Consider the following 26835-nt stretch of genomic DNA (forward strand, 5'->3'; position numbering starts at 1 on the left):
TAAATCAGATTTCGCAATATTTCACGAGTTCATTTCGCTAAAATACGTTACGGTATGGTACCTACAAGGTCATATATAGGCTAGAAAGAAGATATGAAAAATTTCGTGCGTATCGCTATTACCAAAAAATACGGCCCCTACGTATAGGTAACGCAAACCTATAGTGTTTCTCACACAATGGCGCCACTCATAGCCAACGCAAACCGATGAGGTTCCTCACCTAGGTGTACTAACCACAGGGACTCGCACTATCCTGTGGTGTTCCTCACATAGTGGGTACTAACCGCAGGCAACACAGACCCACGGTGTTGCTCATATAGTGGTGTAAGTCAAAGGCAACGCCCAGACCCGTGGTGTTGCACACATAGGTACGACACACGGGTACTGCAAACCCACAGGAGAACCCCCTCTTGCTGCTACTAATCACAAACCTATTTCGTACCTAATATAGTGGTACTACTCGCAAGCACAGGCGACCCATGGTGTTCCCCGCGTGATGGTACGAATCAAAAGTAGTTTCACGGTTCTAATTCAATCATCCCTTGGTCGCCCCTCTTAGTCGCCTCTCACGACAGGCAGGGGATACAGCGGGTGTATTCTACATGTGCACCCCCCACCCGCAGGGGGTAGTGTGTTTGGTCCGCGAGAGGTATTTTATTTCCCTGAAGTCCGCCGGCAAGCCAGTTAGGACCCCCCTATCCGCCACGTGGGAGTATCACCTCTATCTCTGCTACGCCAGCGTAGTAGGTTCATGGACTTCCAGATGTGAAAATGGTTCCGAGTATATAGGGTTCCTGCAAATTGCTTTTCTGTTGTTTGAGCAACTTCCTTACTTGGACGGTATGTTTCTAATCAGAGGGCGCTCGTGACATATTAACAATATGTTCAGCTACTAGGTTGGGGTGATGCAACCATTTCTATGCTCGTTCGAATCTACGAGATGTTCGGCTCATTTCAGCAACGGTGACTGACAATGTTTACGTGGTAACTGTTGACATATCGGGCATCAAAGTGGTAAATGTGTATAAACCACCATCTGTGGCTTGACCAAATGAAGTGCTCTTCTGAGTCCATTTGGCCAGGAGATCAATGACTGTTGATAGTTTGGCCGCCGATGTGTTGTTGCTCGCTTAGCACCACCCGGGAATCATGTGCAGGGCAATATGGAGGTAAATCCTGCAGACGTAAGCAACGTTCATTCCCCGTGCTTCAAGTGACAGGCCGAAACTTCCAGTGTGTGGACATTCAACAAAATCTCACCAGTGTATGAGTGTAAAGAAAGCTGATATCCTTTCATGATCAATTCTACAGATATCCTGACAAAATAAAACAAGATTGCTTCACTCTGAAGTACATTGACGTAATGCCTCCAGTTCGACATAGGCCTAGTGCTGTCACCAGGAAAGCAAAAACACTTTCGATAGTATATTATATGAACAGAAACACAACCATAATTCCTGTGTGCAGGGAAACATTTCTAAATATGTTAGGTATTACAAAACACGGAGTACAGGGAGTGGCAAGACGTTTTCAAAAGTCTGGTTTAATGCCAAAAGAAAAAAATAGGGCAGGTGACCGTAGAACCCAGATATATTCACAAAAGAGGGATGCAGTTATAAGTTTCATAAAGCAATTCAAAGGTCTGGAATCACATTATTGTAAAGGTAAATCTGATGTTAGAATTTATGTAAGTAGTAAGGTGTTTTTTTTTTTTTTTTCCAAAATTTTCACCACATGCTTTAACATTGGATTTGGCTCCCCACGTACGGATGTATGTTCCTAGTGTCTTGAATTAGATGAGAGAATTAAACTGGCTGACAATCTAGAGATCTTAAGTAAGAAAAAAGAAGAACCTGCATAAAATGAGGGCTAAAGCATTTTACCAACTAATGAAAGAAGAGAGAGATGATTTGCTGATTCTCTCTTTTGATTGTCAAAAAAAATTTCCTATGCCTAAAATTCCAGACCAGGCAACATATTATGTTAGGCCAGTATATTTATACAATTTCACCACTGTGAGGGGTTCTTAAAAAAGCCATTGACAGATAACACATTTATTTATTTATGGGGTGAAAATGATTTGGCGAAAGGAGCCAATGAAATAGCATCAGCGCTTTATCATAAGCTAAATACTACAGATATGTCCAATGTTTCATTTATAAGGTGTTTTGCTGATGGATGTGGGGGCAGAACAAAAATTATGTTATCAATGCTCTCCTTTTGGCTTGTCACAAAGACACCTAAAAGCATTAAAGAAATTGAGTTAATTTTCCCTGTGACAGGCCATTCATTTTTACCATCCAATAGAGTTTTCGGGCTCATTGAAAAACAAACAAAGAAAATAGAAACTTTAATACAACCTGACGAATTTCATAATGTTCTTTCTCAGTATGGCAAATTATTTCATCTAGGAAAAGATGACAATGTTCCCAATTTTGACTGGAAAACAGAATATATTTCTATTTTCAAGCCTACAGGGAAATGGCACTTCAAATTTTCTGCTACGAAAAGAGTTATTTTGACCAAATCAAAAGGAGGCAATTCAGTGTTAATTCAAGGTGAATCCAACTACAGAATAGACATTAGAACAAAATTAGACGTTTGTAAGAAAGGCAAAAATGTTTTGATGATGAATCCAAAAGTTATACATGCTCGTAAAATAGTCAACAATTTAATGGCAAAAGATGTTGAATCTCTATGGACTAAACATTTTGGGACTCAGTGGAGAAATGTTGAAGTGCTTAAGTTTTACAAAGAACTCAATGATAACAGTAACCTTCCACATAACAACCCAGAAGATGAGGGAGATGCATGTGAGCACAGTGTAGACAATGGCATTCATGTTTAATTTAATTGTTTTTTGAAGTTTAATTTTTAAAATTTAATTCCTGGTTCATTTTGTGTAAATACATTGGCTTTTTTACTGCATTGATTTTTTAGCTAACTTTTAAATAAAGTATTTTTTGGTACATTTTCATTCCTTCAAGTTTCTTTAGTTTGGTGCAAACCTGACCATCTCCAAATTTGAACTTTAAATATTTCAAATAATTATACAAATAAAACATTGGCATTCTGTAACATTCATTACAATGCCATTTATAAGTGATAAAGCAAATACAAATAATTCTAAATCTCTTTATTTAGGTTTTACACGTTTTTTTCGGTCTCCTGAAAAATGTAACCGTTTGGAGATGACCGGTTTTGCAAATAGACGACTCAACAGTAGTTACATAATATTTAGCTATTCTAATTATAAAACATTTGATTAAATTGTGCGTGTAAGACCACTTTGTTTTAATTTCAAAAAAGCCTACTATTAGTTTGGTAAGACCTTAAGATGATAAAGATTTAGATTCTCAAGCTAAATAAAACAATTAACATCTCATTATTTGATACCATTGATCTTTAAAGTTTGTAAAACCTAGTATTACTTATGCGTCACCACTTATGTACAGTTAAATCTATTTTATAATATAATGCCTATATAAGTCAGATTTAAAACACCGGAATTCACATTTGGCTATCACAGTTATAGGCCCCATATGAAATTTCTGCACCAGAGCCTCCAAGAATCTAGCTACACCATTGCATTTGGATGATTTGTATGAACAGTTTAGTGAAGCAAAAGAATGACTAAATAGTTACGATCAGAACAAAATAAGACTGGTTAGAGAGTGAGTGACCTTTTTTTTTTCACGAGTGAATGTATCATGAAGTTCATAATATTGCAAAGGTTATTGGTTGTATGTTTGGTATTCCAGACTCCAATGCATATACTGAAAGACTTTTCTCTCTAATGAAGTGGAAATGGTCAGATACAAAAAATAAGTGCACTGTGGATTTGATAAAAGCTGAAACACAAGTATTTCTGAGTTCCATCATGCAAGGAATTCACATTGCAAAACAAAACACAAAATTACTTCTGGCTGCCACGTCGTCCATTAAATGAACAATATCAGGAATTAATTTAAAGGTAACTTACATCTGTAATTACCATAATCTCAATGTTTTGAACTAGAAACGATTCTAATTTTACATACAAAGGACTGAAATTTGCTAAGTTTTTCGTAATTTTTCTGCATCCCATGTTTTTGTGGTATTCTTCCTTTATCCACAGGAACAAATGTGGCAAACCTAACTATAATATTATGTTCCTTGCATTCAGCGGATATTTTAAAAACAAATTAAAATGTAAAAAGCACACACTCATACCTGAAGCAACTGGTCGGTGACCATAGTCAACAACAGTAGCTGGTTCGAGTTTTGCATCCCAGTCCTGAGGACCACCGCGATTCCATCCAGTACCACCACTCAGAGCAGCACCGCTTCCAACTCCGACTCCTCCTCCTCCTCCTGGGCCTCCACTTCCAAATCTCTGCTGTCCAAACCGATCCTCTGATCGCCATGGTTGATCTTGAGGTGGATTATTTGGTCCCCAAGGTTTCCCTGGAGTAAGCTCATTAAACCTGGAATTTATTTTCCATGTAAGAGACTTATTTAAAATCAGGGTCTTGAAGTTCTGCAGAAGATTCCTTAATACCATAAGAGTCAAATCATGAAATTAGTACTTATACTGGTCAAGCGGTATGACTAGGGGCATAGTGTAATACATAACAGTTCCTAGTGACTTATAAGGGGAAATTCATGCCTAATCCCAGTTAGAAGCTTTTGAAGGTGCGACAGCTCACATCTATTATTCATCACTGATTGCATTCCTTTCAATTTAATTTTTTACTATTTTCTTTACGTCACACCAACACAGACATGTCTTAAGGCGACGATGGGATACGAAAGATCTAGGAGTGGGAAGGAATCGATCATGGCCTTAATTAAGGTACAGTCCCAGCATTTGCCTGGTGTGAAAATGGAAAAACCATAAAACCATCTTCAGAACTGCTGACAGTGGGGTTTGAACCCACTATTTCCCAGATGCAAGCTCACAGCTGTGCAGCCCTAACCCATGGCCAACTCGCCCAGTATTTCCATTTATTTCTTTTTATTATTTTTTCCCAGGTCTTTTAATGGAGTGGACTTTCCTCTGCGATATGAATTGTAAAGACTGAATGTCATTCAGCACCTGTACTTCAGTAAAACTTACTGTGTGTTGGACTTACCATTTCTAAGTGAACTGTTGTGCAGAGAAGTTTTCAAGGTAAGTACCGTGTTGATTTACTAGTGAAAATGTACAGTGGTAAGAAAGGAAACAAAACAATGTGACTAAGGAAATGAAACTGGATGCATGTAAGAGACTGGATAAAAAAAAAAAGTGTAAATAAAATGGCAATGGACTTAGAAGTTCGATGAACAATAAAGGGCTAGAAAAAGAAGAGCTCAGAGATGCAATTTTGGTATGTGAAGAGAGTTGTCTTGACAGGTGGAAGAAGGGCTATGGAATCAGGGAAGTGAGTGTGGGAAAAACTGTAACTTATAACTTACAAAAAAAGTTCACAAATATGAAGAAAATTTTCATCAACTGATGAAAGATGAGGGTCTTACTGTACATCAGATTTACATGGTACCAGACAGGTTTGAATTTTTGCATGCTGCCTTTGAAAACCCTTGCATCTCATGAAAAATTTGCCCCAGGCTATAAATGGAGAGGGTTCAATCTTGGCACCAGTAACGCAACAGGTAAGCTAAAACTTGCTCTTGCAGAGAAGCCTTTCTTTACCTACCTGTTTGCTTCAGAAGCCAGCCAAGTGCATGGATTAATGGAGATCTGTTATTTACAGAAGTTTGTGCCTTCCGTTGAAATGTTCTTCTGACTTGACAATCTGCCTTGAAAAGCACTTCTGATTCTTGACAATGCCTCATCACACCCTTATGCCTGACTCCATGGATGAATGGTCAGTGTAGAGACTTTTGGTTCAGTGGGCCCCAGACTTCGGGACTGGATGTTTGTTCTATCCCAAACATCCCTACAACTCATACACCACACTGTCCTCCACCACAATTACACGGTTTCCAAATCACGGCAGAAGACAGCCTTCCTCATTGGAGGGTCTCCCTAATAAGGGCTGCACCTGGTTAGCAATAGCCACACAAAATTTTAAACAACACACCATGACGCCGAGCAGTTGTGAGACGAAGATATCAAAGCAATGTTTCTTCCTCAGATGTGACCTCATTATGTTAGCCTATGGACCAGGGGACTTTTGAAACAATGAAGAGACGATACAGACGCAAAATTATGTCTTTTCTAATCCTAGCCATGGAGGAGGGCCAGAAGATGGAGGAGACAAGAAAATTGTATTAGCGGACGTAGTTGGATGGATTTCCTAATCTTGGATTGAGATTTAGCCCGTAAGCCTTGTTCGAACCTGGAAGAATTTGATTTATCATGATGGGACCAAGTTCGAAGAATGTAGAGAAGAGACAGAAAATTGTGAGTTAGTAGTCATACTGAAAAATAATACCAACTACAAAAAAGCTACTGATCGTGATGTTGAAGAATAGATGGGACGGGATGAAAATGGTGAATTACTAGGTGACAGTGAAATAGTTGCTGTGATGAGAGAGATGGAAGAGAAAGACAGACAGAAATCAGAAGATGACTAGGGGAAAGATAATGGAAGGATGGCACACAGTGAATTATGACCTGCGGAGGGAATGATATGTTATTTTACGGAGCAAAGAGCATCTGCTATGGACATTTTATTCCTCTGTCTGCATGATAAAGCTGCTAGAAGAAGGAATGAGTGCAAGAAACAAACCACAAACACTGGATTTCTCTCCAGGAAAGACTGAAACTATCATGCACATATAAAATGTTTTATTAGTTCTTTAATAAATTGTTTTCGGTTGGGGATTATCTTCTCTTTCGGTCCCTTTTATGTTAAAACTTTCCATACTACTAAATAACCTGAAATGAGTTTTAATATAACCCTCCCACGGGTCTGCAAAACTCAACTTTTCAATAACACGACACCCTCTCAGTCCAGATTACGTCAAGTTCGTGAGAATTGACTGTAAATCCGATTCCTCTTCTTGGCTTTTATCCAACTACTTCAGGTCGATATTACACTTGAATTAAACCCAGTTTTATGGCTGGGTGCCTTTCCTGAATCCAACCCTCTGGGGTATGCTTTTGTGATGGTTTGTAGCGTGATGTGTTGCATATAAGTGAAGCTGAGCAGCAAGATGAACAAACCCAGCCCCAAAAGCAAGAGGAATAAACCAGATGGCCAGAAATCAAACCGGGAGTCCTCTGAACCGAAGGTCACTACACTGACCACTTAGCCAAGGAGCCAGATAGCAACAAATCACTAAAATGAATCAAATTAACATAAGCAAAATTCTGAGCAATTCGATCAAATTCAAATTCATTATTTGTCCTCTCACTCCAATAGATTTTAGTCCTTTGGTAGCCATGTGTGGATCAGTAGTGGTGTGTCTGAGAAAAAGTCTATTCAACACTCCAGGGTGTATAATGATATGTAAAAATCTTTCACAACATATTTGGTGTTAACCAGACAAAATTAAAAGTCAGCTAAATTCAAAATCTACGCACAAAATGCCCAGATGGCATCAAATAAAATACTTGCAAGTGTAAGCCGAGTCTGTACAATTAGATGGTATGAAAACATACTTGAGAGAATATTAACAAGCATTCTATCTATCCTCACTCATCCTTACCCCACATCGTGACCTCCTTCCAAAGAGCCTCAGTCACATTCAGGTGCCCACCAAATCTCAAACAAATTCTCAATTGCTATGAACCACACCAAACCTACCCACTTCTGACTCTTTCCCCCTGCAAACACTACCATTGCAAGACCTGCCATCTACAGGGTCTCTCATATAAACCCAGACCGAGCGCACGGTGTTCATACTCTGTACTACGGCAGCTACCAGTATGGGAGGCGCGCGCATAGTTCTTGACCCTGAAAGCAGCCAGCACGTGTTCGACCTGGCAAGCATGAGTTGCCAGTCTGAATCCCAGGTGTTAACACGGTGAGACATTTATCATTGCAACACCACAGTAAAAGTTCTGGTTTCATCTTAATGATCATGTGAACGGTCATAACTCTCGCTATTGGTGTGCAGAAAATCCTAATAATGTTTATGAAGTACCTCATTATGATAGGAAGATTGGTTCTCGATGTGCTGTTAGTGTAAGATGAATAATTGGGCCTATTTGTTTCAAGAGAACAGAAAATGCAGAGAGGCAAGAAGATTTTGTGGCCATCAGTTAACAGAAGAAGAAAAATTGCATGGGTGATTTCAACAAGATTCAGCCCCTGCTCATACAGCGTAAGATTCCCTTCTTACAATCTCGGAAGTGTGTGCAGACAGAGTGATCATTGTACCAAATACAATGCTTGTATAATCCAGGAAGGACGACACTTCCAGCATCTTTTATAAGGTAAGATTTCATATAAGATTGTATACACGCTTAAAGCAGGCCGGCTGCTTGCGACACAAGTTTGGCTGAGGCAGTTGCCATATCGCCGAGTACAAACACCATATTATAATCTGTTAGCTTCATAGTCCGTATTGATAGTTCAAGCACGCAAGTGTGAAGGATGAGTTCCCCACCAAATCAATACTTTATTTTACATAGTATCAATATTATTTACATAAAAGGACAGTACCGGTTTCGACCTGTAAATAGGTCATCTTCTGCTGTTGAAAAACTTTCTTAATAGCAACTGTACAGATTAAATACTACTAAAATTAAAATTAAACAAGAATGCCATTAAAATGAACATGAATGCCACCATTCTAAAAATTTACTTAAGAAGGGTTCGAGGGCTTTTTTCCTGGCCCCATGATTTCAACTTATTTCAAAAATTATATTTGTTGAGGTTGAATTTGGATACATTTCTAAGAGTTTATCAAGAATCACTGACATTCTGGTGTCAAGTTTGAATATCTATGTTAAATGCCAACACTATGTCCAACGGTTTTATGAGATGTTTCAAAGTGCATTGTTGGGCAGCAAATATGCGGGGACATCGTATTCATTAGAATAAGGGGAACCCAGTTTCTTCAACGAATGTTAAGTGTTAACTCTGCTGTTAAGGAGACAACACATAATTTAACAAAATGGTCGTCTCATCAAGAATTGTTAACTCTAACAAATTGTTAATACTTGTGTTAAATTAACCTGCAGCAGCCCTGTGTTAAACCTCTTAACAGCTGCTAAAATTTCAAAATGGAGGCATGTAGAAGACGTAAGTTTCAAGCTTTACTGCTGTATGAAGACTATTTATAAACTGAAGAAAGCAAAGGATGACCCATACTAAGAAATAATGACTTTTTAGAGTTGTCAGAAGTTCTAATTACCAAAGCCACAATGAACAACGTGCTAGTGATTTTGAAAATAGGTTAGAGTTTCCAACAGTGAGGACAAATATCATGAGGCAGGATCCGCTTCGGACCACATGGAGCTGATAGAACACTAAAATGCGAACATATTTTACTCAAACTTGTCAGGTCCGCAATCTAATAATTTCCGAAAAATTGATGAATCCCGCGATTCTAACGCAACGTGTTTATACTTTAAGAGTTGCAACCCAGACAAGTGGAGCAATGACCGAGTGGTCATCATACTTATCTCCGAACCACGACGACGTGAGTTCGAGTCCCGCCATAGATATACTTTTAAATACAAATTAAATCATTATTTCAGGGAATGTGAAGGTTAAAATGCGAATAAAATGAATAATCAAATTGCAGTGGAACTGTATCTTCTACCTCAAATTAATATATATACATACAGAGAAAGAGATCCAGCAGTAACTGTGAGAACGTTTAGGGCTATATTAATTTCCCTCAAATATTAATTTATTCGTCTTCTTCATCTTCTTTATCCATTTACCCTGCAGGGTCGGTTTTTCCCTCAGACTGCCTAAAGGGCAGTGTCCTGGAGCGCCAGACTCTGGGTCGGGGATACAACTGGGGAGGATGACCAGTCACCCAGCCGGCCTCACCTGCTATGCTGAACAGGGGCCTTGTGGGGGGATGGGAAGATTGGAAGGGAAGGAAGCAGCCGTGGCCTTAAGTTAGCAGGAGAAGTGGTAGACCACAGAAAACCACTTCTACTCAGTTGACCTCCCGAGGATGAGTGGACCCCGTTCCAGCCCTCATACCACTTTTCAAATTTCGTGGCAGAGCCGGGAATCAAACCCGGGTCTCCAGGGTTGGCAGCTAATCACAGTAACCACTACACCATAGAAGCAGACATATTAATTTATTTTTTGCAACAATCATAGCTGCGACGAGACTCGAATTCACATCTACCAGGTTCGCAGACAAGTACAGTGACCACTTGGCCACCACTCCGTTTCGCTGTGATGTAACTCCCAAGTATATATGCCTTGCATTGGAATCGGGGATTCATCAATTTTTTAGAAGTCATTAAGGTTGCGGACCTGACATGTTCAAGTAAAATTTGTTGTTCTACCACCTCCACTTTGACCAAAGCGGATTCTGTGAAATGAAAACTGACCTCATTTTTTTCGAAAACGAAAGCGTATTGACTTGAACCCTTATACACGAGTCCGTTGAGTGTCTCCCCACAGTTACATTGAAGCTCGGTGAAATTGGTTGATCACAGGGTCTGGCCTCTACTTGTTAGATATTATGCTGAGACACTTTTCATGTAATTGTAAGCGACTATGTTCACGAGTACAAGAAAAAGTGTGTAGAATCCTGCAAAGAATTCCTGCTGCCACTGCAGCATTAACAAGGCATTACATTATTTTCCCCTCAATAAAAGAACGCCCGAAAACCATTCAAATACATATCAATTATCACATTTTCCCAGTGATAAGAATATTAATTTTTTTTAAATTTCGTGTGGCTATTTCTAGCCGGGTGCAGCCCTTGTAAGGCAGACCCTCCGTTGAGGGTGGGTGGCATCTGCCATGTGTAGATAACCGTGTTATTGTGGTGGAGGATAGTGTTATGTGTGGTGTGTGAGTTGCAGGGATGTTGGGGACAGCACAAACACCTAGTCCCCGAGCCACTGGAATTAACCAATTAAGGTTAAAATCCCCGACCCGGCTGGGAATCAAACCCGGGACCCTCTGAACCGAAGGCCAGTACGCTGACCATTCAGCCAACGAGTCGGACAGTGATAACAGTATAAAAAATGCCTATAAGAATAGGCTATATCAAATGTTGTGATATAACAGTCCGTTCTTTCATTTTTTAAGCACATTCACATAATTTTGAATTAAAACTATAACAACATTTGTCTCGCATTCATCATAATAACGCTTCTGTTGCCTCTTACTTGACATGTTTACGTCTTATCGGTCTCCGCTAACCATAACCTATAATAATGTCAACCCTGTGTCTGTATGATAAAATACTATTTCAACACACCACTAAGAGCGCTTTATGTAAAGAAACAAAAGACGCCCGCTGCCAAACAAATTCAGGAATGTGTTAGTGAAACAGGGCACTTTTAAACGCAGTGTTAAATTAATAATAATTGTTAGTTAACATTTGTTAAGTAATATTTCACATAGAGTTGAAGAAACCGGGCCATAGCTTATTCTCAGTCTATATCAATGCTGAAAAACATGCACTTTGTATCATCTCGTAAAACCATTGGACGTAGTGTTGGCATTTAACATTAGATATCCGAGCCTGACACCAGAATGTCAGTGATTCTTCATAAAGTCTAAGAATTGTATCCAATTTCAACCTCAACAAATATAATTTTTGAAATATGTAGAAATCATGGGTCAAGGATAAAAGCCCTTTAACCCCAAAACTGTACCATATGTATATATCTTAACGTTACGTTTTTTTTTTTTAGAATAGTGGCATTCACTAACACGTTTTTCAGCATTGATATAGACTGAGAATAAGCTATGTATCTGTAAACAGGTTACTGAACCTCTTATTCTAATGAATACGACGTCCCCACATATTTGCTGCCCAACAATGCACTTTGAAACATCTCATAAAACCGTTGGACATAGTGTTGGCATTTAACATAGATATTCGAACTTGACAGCAGAATGTCAGTGATTCTCGATAAACTCTTAAGAAACCTATCCAATTTCAACCTCAGCAAATATAATTTTTGAAATATGTAGAAATCATGGGGCCAGGGAAAAAGCCCTCTAACCTGCCAAAACTGTGCCATATGTATATATCTTAACCTTAAGTATTTTTTAGAATAGTGGCATTCTTGTTTAATTTTAATAGTATTACAGTCGCTATTAAGCAGGTTCTTTAACAGCGGAAGATGACCTATTTACAGGTCAAAACCGGTACTGTCCTTTTATGTAAATAATACTGACACTATGTAAAATAAAGTATTGAATAGGCGGAGAACTCATCCTTCATACTTGTGAGTACAAACACCATTCGTTCGATCTGAGTTTATTATATGAGAGACCTCTGTACATATACCCAGCAATACTTTTACCAGCAACAGCACCAACAAATCTTACCCTGTAGCAGATTGTCATGACAGCACTCTCCAATCTACTGGCTTCAATACAGACTATAACCACATTCGTACACTAACTTACTTACTACTATTCTAGCCAAACTAATATGCAGCCATTGCAGTAGCAGCAAAATCCATACCATGGCTCTTCCTGTTCCTATTCACTTCTGATAGCATCAAACCACATTTAATGATAGAGATTCCAAAGTTGGACATCAATCCATACTCAGGTTTAGGGAAGCACCCAGCCTTAACAGGAAATAATCACTTTTCTTTTTTTTTTTTCCTCACATCTTCACCCAACCTTTACCTCGCAACAGAGTCTATCTGTTGACAAAGGTCACCACCATTCTTATTCTATCCTCCATTCCTCCAGTGATGAAGGCTTCACCTGAAGATTTTTGGTTCCATGCGTTTCTTTTATGTGTACTCTGTGTGTGATTGCACAGAAAGTTGCTGCACTCCATTCATTTCCAATACGTAAGTAATTGAGAGGAAAGTTGCTAGTGTTGACTTACCTGGATTCTTCACTGCCTACTATTGAGGAATTCCTAATGTCAATTTACACTGTGCACTAGAATTGTACTTCACATTGTTACAGAGAAGAGCCTAACTGATCACTTCTGTGCCAAAGGCTAATGTACGATGGAAGAGGGCAAATCCCATACGTTGCTTAACACACGGACACTTGCGCTGGAAAAACTTACACTGTTATTTGTATGGGCCACATGTGCAGCCCAAAGGGCCATTTATTTGGAAGACTTCCACTCAATACTTTTCATATTTATATTTCTTTTAAAGATGATGTTTTACGGGGTAAAGTAGCAATACAAAACTTAAAGACTTCTTAATGAAGATTTTTTAAATGAAGCCTTCATAGGAAATTAAATTTTAGCACTGACCATGCAATCTTCAGTGGAAGGAAGACTAAAAATTTATAAATTTCAAGTATATTTTGGCATGAACTTAACTACATTTGTTACAACAATTTTGCTAGAAAAACCAAGAAATAACAGAAAAATGTCAGAAAATTGGATATCAAAATTAGGTTACCATGGGAAGGTTACTCCACAATCTTGCACTCCATCCAGTTATATCTCTTTTGTTTCCCCACTTTAATCTCGCTGTATATTACATATTTATTGATAATACTGAAAGACTACTAAGGGGGACGTTAAGAGACTTTAATTAAGTCAATAAAGTGACTCCCAGAAGTGTTATATTAGCTCTTAGGCTTAGCTCTTTGCTGAACCTTTACATTCATAAAGTGTGTGTTTAACAGTTTCATCTGCTATATGACATCTAGTACAAGAGGGATTCATAGCAGTTCCAACCTTGTATAGATGAGCTTTTGCACACCTATTTGAAACCTGTCTGAACAGGCTCATTAAAAAAAAATCTACATTCTATTTCTTTTCCTCACAAAGAACAGCTTTGCGTTTGCTAGTTAATTCTCTTTGCACAATGCTGTAACGACATCACAGTAACACTATAGTCTATTTATATGTCCTCTTTGCCCAGAGTGATCAACACTAACTTTTCTTTCATGCTTCCTGTAGCACTTCCTTGTTGGGCTATCCCTTCCTCATCCACACAAGAAACATACGGCCACTTGTTCCCTTGGCCTACAGGGAAACGTATACTAGTTCCAGGAAGAATTTTGGCATGTGTCCTTCCCAGAACAATTCATGGTTTAATGGTTTAATCAATTCCCAGGCAATTGAAACCAGAAACCAACATTTGTTCATATCTTGTTCTCTGTTTGTTTGGTGACCTTAATGAATGGAACTATGTCCTTTTCAACATAATTTCCCTCACCAAAACTAACACTACTCTTATCTAACCACCAATTCCACCTATCCAGTGCAGCAGAGTTTGCCTTACTTCATCATCTCAACACTGAAACACGAAGATGGCCATTAAGTGGCTGAAACTAGTCCCAAGACTGATGTAATATTATTTACTTTATATATTGTATTGAAAAGGTGGACCCTCTGGTCAATTTATTTCTTATAAACACGAACACTCAAGTGGGCTATCCTCTGAGCCCCAGTGACATACAAATCATATGGTACTAAAATGAACACCTGGGAATGCTGAAAATGCACTCTGTGTTTAGAAGCAAAGACTTGCAGCTACAGGGAGAATAATAATAATAATAATAATAATAATAATAATAATAATAATAATAATAATAATAATAATCGTTTGGCCTCAGCTACCGTATGCAGACATTTCAATTTGACGCCATCTGGCTGTCTGCTCGTCAATTTCGACGTTCCGTTTTACTCTAGGCCCACTAGATGGCAGACCGAGTAAACCGAAACTCTCTTGGGCGTCTATGGCTGAGATTTAATGAATTTTGTCGGGTAAACACCAAATGTGTCACCAGAGATCTTTTACATGCCAACATCGTACGACATGGAGTGTCTAATGGACTTTTTCCGCCCTTCAAAAATCCGACTACCTCTGCCGGGTTTGAACCTGCTATCTTGGGATCCGGAGGCAGACACTCTACCAACTGATCCACAGAGGCAGCTGCTATAGGGAGATCATATATTCAAAGCAAAAATTCGATAGCACATCAGAAAAACTGTTTTTTATAACTGGCTTTACCTCGCACCGACACATATCGGTTTAAGAAACAATGTAGGTTTTTGGTCCACCCAATCAATACACATCACTTTACAAGTGAACTATTTAATTAAAAATATATTAAAAATGTTAGGGACATGTTTAGTCTCTATTTGAGACTTCATCAGCCATAAAATCATGTAGTAGATTACAAAACTCAAATCAGAAACTGTAAAAAAAAAAAATAAAAAAAAAAAAAAAATAAATAAATAAATAAATAAATAAATGGAAGAACCCAATGTCTTTTTAAGGATCATTTGGGAAATGCAAAAGATATATATATATATATATATATTATTTACACAAACTGACCTACCTTCTTGCAAAAGCTATCAATGTTAAAAAAGTGAAATTAAGTTGAAATTGACAAGCCTGCTATAACGTCTCGTACGGTTAAACTATTGAGAAAACACAGGAGAAAAAGTTTACGTATATTTAAAGTGGTAGTTTAAAATGTAAACAATCTTTCAGCCAAGTTAAATATGAACGACCTTACTTGAAAAATGTTGCAAGCATTGTTGGAATCTGGTAGCTTCAGTGTGTTGACTGTGGAGATCGAAGTTCTGGCCTCAGAAAAGGATTGGTACTAAATCCATATCAGAACAATTAAAAACATTAACTTGTAGAATATTCTTTCAAATTTAACTAATTTGGTAGAAGAAATCTGAAGCCTTATGAGACCGCCTGTTGTATGGCAAAGACCAGTGCTGCATGACCACCATGTTCGTGGCTTAAATCATAAGAATAATCCTTTTTCAAAAAGACAAAGTCTGGAAAGAAAGAGATATAAAAATTAATGGGTTTCAAATACGGACAGCAACAATGGACATTGATTCCGTACAAGACATGGCAGGCTTGCCAATTTCAAGTTAATTTCAATTTTTTAACATTGAAGACAATAGTTTTTTCAAGAACTGAGGTCAGTTTGTGTAAATAATGTATATATATCTATATCTTTTGAATTTCCCAAATAGTCCTTAAAAAGACATTGGGTTCTTCCATTTTTTTTCTTTTTTTTTTTCTTTTCAGTTTCTGATTTGAGTTTTGTAATCCACCACATGATTTTATGGCTGATGAAGTCTCAAATAGAGACGAAACATGTCCCTAATATTTTTAATATGTTTTTAATTAAATAGTTCACTTGTAAAGTGATATGTATTGATTGGGTGGACCAAAACCTAACACTGTTTCTTAGTTTTAACTGTATCAATACAGATCTACATGATGAAGTTCGTAAATTGTACATATAGGTTTTATGGCAACGATGGGATATGAAATGGCTAGAAGTGGGAAGGAAGTGGCCATGCCCTTAATTAAGGTAGAGCCCCCACATTTGCCTGGTGCAAAAATGGGTAACCACGGAAAACCATCTTCAGGACTGCCAACAGTGGGGTTCGAACCCACCTCCTGAAAACAAGCTCACAGCTGCGCGGCACTAACTGCACGGCCAATTCGCTCAGTCAGGTTTCACCTGTAGTCCACATGAAAATTCAAAGTTTGAAGAACTGATGTTTATATTAGTCATGTTGCTGCCCTGTTACTTGCTATCGACGTGTTTTTTTAATGAAGTCAAATAAATAATAAAGTTTAATTACTCCACCTATTCAATACATAAAAAGAGATGTTTATAAAGAATTAAATCTGTAAATAAAATTATAGGGACATGTTTCGCCCTTTAAGTAAGGGCATCGTCAGCCTAATCTCAATCTGAAAGTTAATTAATCAGGTACCTGATTGTAATTAAATTACATTTGAATATGAAGATCATGTTGGAAATGTGTTTCAAATGGTGAGCGAAATGGTTGACAATAGTTTTGATAATCTTAAAATGAAACCTTAATAAAGTCTAATATACAAACAGTCGTAAATTTATGAATGACCTTGTTTAAAAATTGGTAACAAATTGTATACTGGTAGTTTTTTAAGAACGTAAATTTTGTAAAGAGACATTTCCGTTGCTCACTTCAAGTGAGGTTTGAAATAAATTGTTACGTTGAAACAAGTAAAGCGGGGCCTTTTGATGGTTGAGGGTGTTAGAGAAAATTTATCGGGTATTAAACAGTTCAAATGTCAGCATAAAAATTGTTAGACTATTGAAACTCTCATGTGAAGAGACGAAACTGCAGTCTTCTAGAAGCACGAGTGAAGAAGAGTGCTTAACGGTGAGTAGCTGTGTTAAATATGAAGTCTGTAACAATAGGAGAATTTACGTGTTAATGAATGAAATTGAATGAAAGGAGAGTTTAAAGGAAAACTGAAGTGTGTAAAAACACCTCTTTATTAATCTTGAAACTGGTTAACGTAAATAAGAGTTGGAGAGAAAAACGTGTGTAATTTCATTTAACGTAAATAAGAGTTGGAGAGAAAAACGTGTGTAATTCCATTTATTTTCAATAGTAATAGTGTTAAATAGTTGCTATGGTAGCATTGAAATGACTGATATTTAAGTTACTAGTGTTACAGATGATGTGAGATTAATGGAGGAGAGGCTCAAAGCGGAATGCCAGGTTTATATGCTATAGGCGGTGGCGGGAAATGAGTTCAATTCTTAGAACAATATAAAGAGAAACCATATCATCAGTATCAAGTGGATTTCAAGTAAAAGTTAGGACCAGTCTATAGTCAATCTTTTGTGAGGAGATAAATTAGCCTTCCTCTCGAATTACGATGCGGGAGCGAGGGAAAGTGCGAGTAAATATACATAATTATAAAGTTCTAAATCATAAAGGAAGTAGTATTTCCAATGAGTCTTTTAAGATTTCCATGCAAATATTATCTGGCCCAGGGGCTTTCCTACTTTTCGCTTTAGTGATGACGTCTGTGATCTCTTCTGGTGTTATCGGTAGTGGATTTTGAATCTGTTCCTCAGTTGTGCTTCTGCACACAGCTATGTTAACGTTCTGTTGATTTAGTATTTTACTGAAGTGTTCTTCCCATTCTTTCATCGGTATAACTGTGGATTGTGTTACATTTTGTTTCCTCAGGGCAATGAATGGGCCTTTCTTTGCTGCTTCTGCGATTGTATTCGTTTCTTCTTCCATGAATGCAGTTTACGTTTCCTTCTAAAGTTGCTTGTAATTTCTCCTCTTAGTTGCATAGGTTTTAAGATCTTCATCTTTTCCTGTTGTTTTGGCTACGTATAACGCTTCTAGTGTTTCTGTACGAAATTTTTCAATAAACCAGGGCTGAGCTCTGCGTTGTCTTGGTGGAATAAGAGCTTGTTGAAGTATGTTATTGATTAGTTCTAATGCTCCAGTTGTGTTGCCCTCATCTATGAGCTGCACTGAAGTTTCTATTTGCGTCTCATTTTGTTTGAGGAAATTTATATCAATCTTTCTTGATGGTCTGTTGTTGGTGGTCTTAGTCATGTATTTTGTCTGCATATTTTCTATTTCAAATGTAGTTTCAATGGGAATATGTTTTCTGATTGGTGCTGCAGAAGACCGCCATAAACCTTCTTGAGCCAGATTTCGAATATATTTTCCTCTATAAAATACTAAATCAATTGAACTGGTGTCGTCGTGTGCGAAGTATGTTTTGAGTTCTGGGTCATTTACAAGTTTGAAGCCTTCCTCGCTGAGTGTTTCCAGAATCAGTTCAGTCTTGTTACTGATTTTATCTATTCTGCAGTTAAGATCTCCTGCTAAAAGGACTGACTCATGTTTCACCTCCGTCAATGCTTTCATTAGGTGTTCTATTGCATCTTCCGTTGTCCAATGTGGAGGCATATACAGGCCTACTGTTGTGAGAAGTGTTGTTCTTGTTATTAGCAAATTGTCTTCATTCAGGCGCTGGTTATCTTTCCAACAGTCGGTTTGAAGAAACATCAAACACCTCCCTCCGGCCTACCGTCAGTAGACTTTGTGAATGAATGTGTACTGTAAAATCGTTGGATGTGTACTGGTTCTAAGAGGAAAGTCTCTGTTGCAATTATAATATCTGTTTACAAGTGTCCCGTGTGGAATATGTATCAAGGCATTTCTCGCACCTTCCGTGTTCCATAACAGTAGTTTTAGCTGTGTAGTTTTATTAGTATTGGGGCGGAAATTCCCATTCATTTCTTCCTTGGCTTCGCATGAAGTGAAATCTTCAGAATACTGTATCCTTTGGACAGAAGTCTTTTTTTTTTCGTTGCTAGGGGCTTTACGTCGCACCGACTCAGATAGGTCTTATGGCGACGATGGGATAGGAAAGGCCTAGGAGTTGGAAGGAAGCGGCCGTGGCCTTAATTAAGGTACAGCCCCAGCATTTGCCTGGTGTGAAAATGGGAAACCACGGAAAACCATCTTCAGGGCTGCCGATAGTGGGATTCGAACCTACTATCTCCCGGATGCAAGCTCACAGCCGCGCGCCTCTACGCGCACGGCCAACTCGCCCGGTGGACAGAAGTCTGCTCTATATACAAGATCCATATATTTGTATGGTATCCCTACCTTGAAGGATTTCCTGTTGCCAATCGTTCTGAGTTCTTCACTTTCTGTCTCCCCTTCTACTTTGCTTTTCTCTAAATACTTCTTTATTGATTCTGTTGAAGTTCCCTTGCTTGCTCTACCAATAAATAGCCAGACTTTTCGTTCCGCAGCCCTTAGCTCGTAGCTATCATCCGGTTTAGTTCCTGTGAATTCATCTGCTTTCCGTTTCTGTCTCCTTCGTATCTTTCTCCTACAATGTCCCGGTCATTCTTCCGTTGTGTAGAAATGTCCTGTATCAATTCACTTTGGTTCATATCACCTTCTTTGTCTTGATCATTGGATAATTTAACGATGTCTCTTCTCTGTTTGTCTCTGCTTTCACCATTTTGATTTTCTACATTTGGACTTTGTTCGGCGTCTCTAGTCGGTTCTTCATTCTCCACCCTGTTTGGTATGTTTGGTGCTTTTCGTCTTGCAGTTACTCTTGGGAGACATTGGTCAAATTCTGTCTTTAAGGCTATTTGGATCTCTTCTCTCATTATTACTCCAATGTTTATGATCATGTTGTTCATTACATCATGGAGTTTTTGCCTTTATGGCCCAATCTCTTCAACAAATGCCTGCAATCAGGGACAATACCGGAAAGGTGGAGAACTGCGAATATTAAAATGCTATACAAAGGTAAAGGGGAAACAAATGACACAAACTCATACAGAGGAAAAGCACTGGAGAATAACATCTTCAAAATCTATACTAAAATACTAACGAGGAGACTTGAACAGGAAGTAGACCCAAAAATACCAGATTGCCAATTCGGGTTCAGGAAGGGTAGAAACACAACACAAGCTGTAAAATTTCTTCTGGACGAGATAGAATCAGCACTAAGAATGCCCAAGGGAAAATACTACGCAGTATTCATTGATTACATAAAGGCTTTTGATCTTATAGACAGAAAACTACTGCAAAACATCGAAGACATGATTGGAAAGACACACTACATCAGTAAAATAATAGAAGACATCTTGAGATACGACATTGTAGTAGATGATGGAATAACAACATCTAACAAAATCAGGCAGGCCTACGAATAGGGAAGTATGCACCATCAAGACTTGCCTATGAATTACCAAGAGAGACCTCCTTCATAGAGGATATCAGGTATAAGCTCAACCTGCCATCTACTGACGCTTACCAGGCACTCCTAGCTGCTAGACAAAGGAAATGAATGGACATCGACTTGGAATTTTACAGTACCGATGCAATGCAAGACAGATCATGGCAAACGCTAACGAAGAACTAAGACACACAGTCACAAGACTAGCCATTCATGGCTACCACCACAAGTTGTGTAGCAATAAGAAATTCCATCTACCAAACGAGAATTGCATATGTTCGCTCTGTGGAAAGTGCTGCGAAAAATACCATATTGTGTTGTGTTCAAAAAGGACCAAAAGCATCACGCAAATTAGCAAAGAATAATTTAAAAATTTGATGTAATCATATTGTATATGCCCTTTCGGGTTGCTTTTCCTATTAATAATAAAGTTCTATAAGAACTCAGTTAATTTTGTTAAAAGGTGTTCTGTAAAGGGTTTGAGAAATCAAATTGTAGCATTAATAGACTGGCGAAGCAAAGCTAAGATTTTTTTTTTTTTGAAAAATTCTGTAATAGGGGAAGAGTGTTGTGGGAACAGTTAATACTGCTAAAAGGCGTTCAGCAAAGGATTGAGAGTGTAGGATATCAAATTAAATCTTAAACGGCTTGAAATTAGAATAAAGCTGAGGATTTTTTAAAAATTTCTTTTGTGAAAAGGTAAGTTTAGTCCTTTTGAAGCATGTACGAGTGAGGAAGAGTGTTCGATGGTAAGTAGCAGAGTTTTCTTTTTTTTTTTTTTTTTTTTTGAACAGAGATTTTGGTTTGAAGTTTGTAATAAGGAGGAGAATAAAGTATTAAAAGTATGAGATTATAGAGTTATTCAGTAGTTTGATACTTGTTACTTGTGCTTCTGGTATTATAACGGCGTGAGAGTATGGGAGGTGGATGTGGTGGAGGTTAAGATTATGTGTTGTTGATAGTGGTGGGATTGTGGGTATGGGCAGGGCAGGAGTTGTGTTTTCTGAAATTAATGGGGACTTGGAAGTTAATAATTTAATATTATTTAGAATGTTATGTTGATTTTAATTTAGTGATTGCAGTAATTTTGGTAAAATTTTGTATAATGGGTTTTTTACTTCAGCTATATCATTGAGGTTTAGATTTTTGTTATAGTACTGTCTAAAAATATATAGATGTTTTCTAATTCATTCATTAATTTTCCTTTACCTACTTTTTTAATAAATGTGAGGTCTTGATCTATAGTGGTGAAAAGTTGTCCTGTTTCTTTCACATGGGAACTCATAGCTGAGAATTTGTTGTGTTTGATGGCATTAAAATGTTTAAGTACCTAGTTTGAAAGCTTCGGCCTGTTTGACCAATGTAAGAGGTGCCACATTGTGTGCAAGAAGTTAATATAAAGAACCACCTAATCGATACTTTATTTTTTGCCTCAGGCAAAATTGAATATATATTAACACTTACAGAACATGTTTCGACCACTTAGTGGTCATCTTCAGCTGTATAAAGAAAAAACATTAGGATAATAAGCACAAGTAATACTCTTAGGTTATAATGAAAAAAAACTGCTGTGTTGACTGTTTGGTAAAAGTTCTTTGGTGAGTCCTTTGTTATAAAATGGCAGTCACCTGATCAGGACATCTTGCCTCTCGTTCTTATTTGGAAAAGATGTTTATTCTGCGCTGTCCAGATGGTCTGTCTTTGAGCGCGATCTAGTGTAGTATCGATGTGACACATTCTGACAGTTCGTGCAATACTCTGGAGAGAAGGGAAGTAGAGTTCTGTCGTCATCTAATATAACAAGTGAGGGAGGAGGAAGATTAGGCTGAGCTTCTGCAAAGTTGTGTTTGATTATATCTCTTGTCCGTCTTGTCTGTTTCCTGTCTAACCACTACAAGTATTTATTGATATGCTCGTATAAGATGTTTCTTTGCTCCTTGTTTTTGTTAAGATTATGTTCACCGTTTTCTAATTTATCAAGAACGATGTGGATGTTTTCCAGGTTGTTCATTAGACTTCCTTTATTGATCATACAGATGATTTGAAGGTCCTATCTGATATTAGTGAATTTGTGGTTAGTCTCTTTCATATGAGTTCCCATGGCAGATTAAATAAGGAGAAGATAAGTTATTCCTTTGGACATGTCTCAAAAATCTTGGTACCAATTTTAGTCTAAAATATTCTTTTAAAAAGGCTATGTCTTTAATTAAACTGCTGATCTTAACTTTCAGGTTGAGAAATTTGTTTAACATATGGTTTGCCTGGTTGGCTTTTACATTACATGTTATAATTCTCATATTTTGGTCCATATTGAAATGTATAATGAAGTCAAATAAATAATAAAGTTTAATTATTCCACCTATTCAATACATAAAAAGAGATGTTGATAAATAATTTAATCAAAACCCAAAACAAAACCAATGAAATATGGCTTAAAAATGAAATTAAAACTTTCTACAGAAAGAAGTCCTTTTTAAACTTACAACTGTAAGTGAACAGTATGAAGACAGTGATAATTAAAACATTGCGATTATATTAAACTCAGTTTGAATAAACAACAACTTACCATTTGTTTTTTTTTTTAAATTTTTTGCTACGGGCTTTACGTCCATTTTGTTTATTTGTTTGCTTCTAGTTTATTGTGATTTTGTGGGAATAACTTCCTTTGTTGAATAAGGACAAGCTGATGTACCCATGCTTCACTACGGAATTCTCAGAAAGATTGTTTTTATGGTTTTCCCAACTGGAGTCAAGAAAGGTTATTACAATGACGTTAGTAAAAATTTCGCGATTAAAAGCAATCCCGTCATATGAAATACTCGATCAAATGAAAAACTGCACTTTTTCTCACTTTAAACGAAAAGTACAAAAGTACTACGCTGCCGATCTCACAGTTCAAATTTCTAGAACTAGAATGACCAGGCAACAGACCGCCGTGAACCCTCCTCTGTTAAGTGTGCACAGTGCTCATTCCAATCAGTGCCTCAAAATAAGGATCGAATAGCTGGAATACTATGATGAACCAGTGGGTTACGTACTAGTATATCAGAAAATTTATGAACCAGAGGAAGGGCATGGTAAAGGAGAGAGAGTTCTAACTCCCAAGCTACATCCCGCCAATATTCAAGCAGGCTGTTATACTCGCTACTCAGCAGTAATCCCATCTATTGGAGATGAATGGCAGCAGAAGACACAAGCACATTACAACAAAAAATTCACAATGTAATGCTACTGTTGATCTATTTTATAAATGTTCTATATTGCAGGCCTTCACGTTTAGTTTTCTTCCGACTCTGTGATATTAGAGCATCTAATGTAAAGTGAGTTCTCCTTTCTGGGCTATTATACAAGTGATTGTTCCATCATGATTTTTTCTCATTCTTGTAATCATCTACACAATTTAATCACCACCACCATTCTTATCATAGTCAGTATGGTAAAACTGAACAAGACATAAATGATCGGAAATTGTAGTAGTAATTTTCGATATAACCAATAACATACGTAATTAAAAATTAAATTTTAGGCATCTACCCCTAAACTACCATTTCAACAAGGGTGAATAAAACTATTTATAGTGTAAACTGTAGATCCTTATTCCCCGACTTTACGTACCAATTTTCATTAAATTTGGTTCTTATGTTGTATTTATCGATAGGACCAATAATAACAAATATTTGAGAAATAAATTTTAGGCCTTCCCCTAAAATTCTCTTCAGCCGCTTTCTCGTGATTCGCACATATACATACGTACGTACAGACAGACAAAAATTACGGAAAGTTAAAAAGTGTATTTCCTTCTTACCGTGGTCACGGCTGATACAGAAATATCATTATTTTAAAATTCTGAGCAATGTACAGAAGCTTCGGTGGCTCAGGCGGCAGCACGTCGGCCTCTCACCATTGGGTTCCGTGGTTCAAATCCCGGTCACTCCATGTGAGATTTGCGCTGGACAAAGCGGAGGCGAGACAGGTTTTTCTCCGGGTACTCCGGTTTTCCCTGTCATCTTTCATTCCAGCAACACTCTCCATTATCATTTCATTTCATTTGTCAGTCATTAATCATTGCCCCAGAGGAGTGCGACAGGCCTTTGAAGCCGGCACAATTCCTATCCTCACCGCAAGATGGGGCTTCATTCATTTCATTCCTGACCCAGTCAATGACTGGAAAACAGGTTGTAGGGTTTCATTTTTAACAAAGTATAGACAAAACTCTTATTTTATATAACATATAATATAGATACAAAGGTCGATCAAAAACAAATGGACCGGGCGAGTTGGCCGCGCGCGTAGAGGCGCGCGGCTGTGAGCTTGCATCCGGGAGATAGTAGGTTCGAATCCCACTATCGGCAGCCCTGAAGATGGTTTTCCGTGGTTTCCCATTTTCACACCAGGCAAATGCTGGGGCTGTACCTTAATTAAGGCCACGGCCGCTTCCTTCCAACTCCTAGGCCTTTCCTATCCCATCGTCGCCATAAGACCTATCTGTGTCGGTGCGACGTGAAGCCCCTAGCAAAAAAAAAAAAAAAATATCAAGGACACGTGTGTTTGCCTGGCATAAAAAGTTCAAGGAAGGACGAACGTATGGAAAGTCAGCAACACGTTTACCGTCCTCGGACCAGCATTACAAACAGAAACATTCATGCGGTTAAAGACGTTATTTACGACGATCGACAGCATCAGAAATTGCAGAACAAGTCGGAATCAGTTGTAGGAGCCGTCAAGCAATCATCACAACGACCTACAGTTCCGTAAAGTGTGTTCCAGATGGGTCCCTCGTGTTTTGACCAAAAATCTGAAGCTGTGACTTTTGGAGGTATGTCAAAAGCTTACAGCAAGGTTTGCGGAAGAAGGTGATGCATTTTTGAGTCGGATCGCCACCTGTGATGAAACATGGGTCAACCACTACACTACACTACACTCCCGAATCCAAACAAGCCAGTAAGAAGTGGCGGAAGAACGGGGAGGCAGCACCATTGAAAGCCAGACTCTACAGTCAGCTGGCAAGGTTCGTGCAACCGTTTTTGTTTCTTCGATCAGTGAGGCATTCTGCTGATTAAATGCATTTCCAATGCAGGACTCTATGTGGAGAAATAAATTGTGATTGCCCTGTTTTTTTCAATAAAGTAAAGTAAACTCGTGTCCTCATCCCGAGGTAGTGCAGCTCTTTTCAGGCACACCCCCATTGGAGGTGAGCTGCATGTACCATTTCAACCACATACCAGCCCTCCTGCCATTCTTAAATTTCTGACAGTACCGGGAATCGAACCCAGGCCCCCGAGGACGGCAGCTAATTACACTGACCGTTACGCTACGGATAAATGAATTTAAATAAAAAATAAAATCCTGTTTATATTAGATTCCCCTCGTATAATTAAACAAGGTACATTCGTAACTAGGTATTGTAAATATTGTAAAGTAGTGACGGCCAATCTGAAACGGTGTCTCAGGATTTTTCGAGACCAGCCAAAGACCCGTTTCTCGCAAGAAATGTCAAGAGATGTGGTGAACGTTGTCCCGGCACTGTGCAGCAAGCAGCATGTCATATGCCTATAGGTAACTATAACAAAGGTTTTGATTCCACATATTCAATACCAATTTATTTTACAAACTATTCCTTTATATATTGGTTTGTACACAAGGGAGTAGTTTCGACCTAACAGTTTATCACTGATAAACTTAACCATAATAGGTATTTCTTTGATTAGACTTCACTAATGAAGGGAATGTAGCATCAAATGGGGTGAACTTGACTGAAAAATAGGAAAATGTTTTTTAACTATGTGTGCATTAGTTACGTATGAAATATTTTCATAATAATGTAGGGAATCAATTATTTAAAGTTTCCTTAATTTTGCTTTCACACATTCTTTGTACGTGATGAGGAGAACTGTCACTGTGTACCTGTTTATGCATGAATGTGGAGGATGTATAGGAGAATAAACCGGTGTAGATATCTCATTTTTGCTAATGTGACTTATCAGCTTATTGACTGCTGTCAGAGATATGTATTTCTACTTGGATTTAAGATTATGTTAAATGGCTGACGATTATCCAACTTGGAATTGATTACTTTCACCATGTTGGTTATTCCTGTCCGTACTGACTTATATTCAAATTTCTATAAAATATTTTCCCGCCTTGTCAATATCTTACATATTTTATTATACCTAATTCCTGTTCATGTTTCGAGAGCCAATTACTCTCTTCCTCAGCGGAGCCAAAACATCAATAATCTTTGGACTTGGTATACTGTAACA

At 38.0% G+C, this 26835-nt stretch overlaps 1 protein-coding gene across 8 annotated transcripts in view; it reads right to left on the minus strand.

The window, feature by feature from the left end:
- The window catches only part of ZAP3, a 491484-nt gene that overhangs the window by 184118 nt on the left and 280531 nt on the right, over positions 1–26835 (minus strand). For all 8 annotated transcript variants that reach the window (XM_067155237.2, XM_067155235.2, XM_067155234.2 and 5 more), the window contains one exon: positions 4213–4466. In XM_067155237.2, coding sequence (XP_067011338.2) covers positions 4213–4466 — 254 coding nt within the window. The remainder of the gene's footprint in view (positions 1–4212; positions 4467–26835) is intronic.

Source organism: Anabrus simplex, chromosome 11 (genome assembly GCF_040414725.1).
Source record: "Anabrus simplex isolate iqAnaSimp1 chromosome 11, ASM4041472v1, whole genome shotgun sequence".
NCBI classification, from domain to species: Eukaryota; Metazoa; Arthropoda; class Insecta; order Orthoptera; family Tettigoniidae; genus Anabrus; species Anabrus simplex.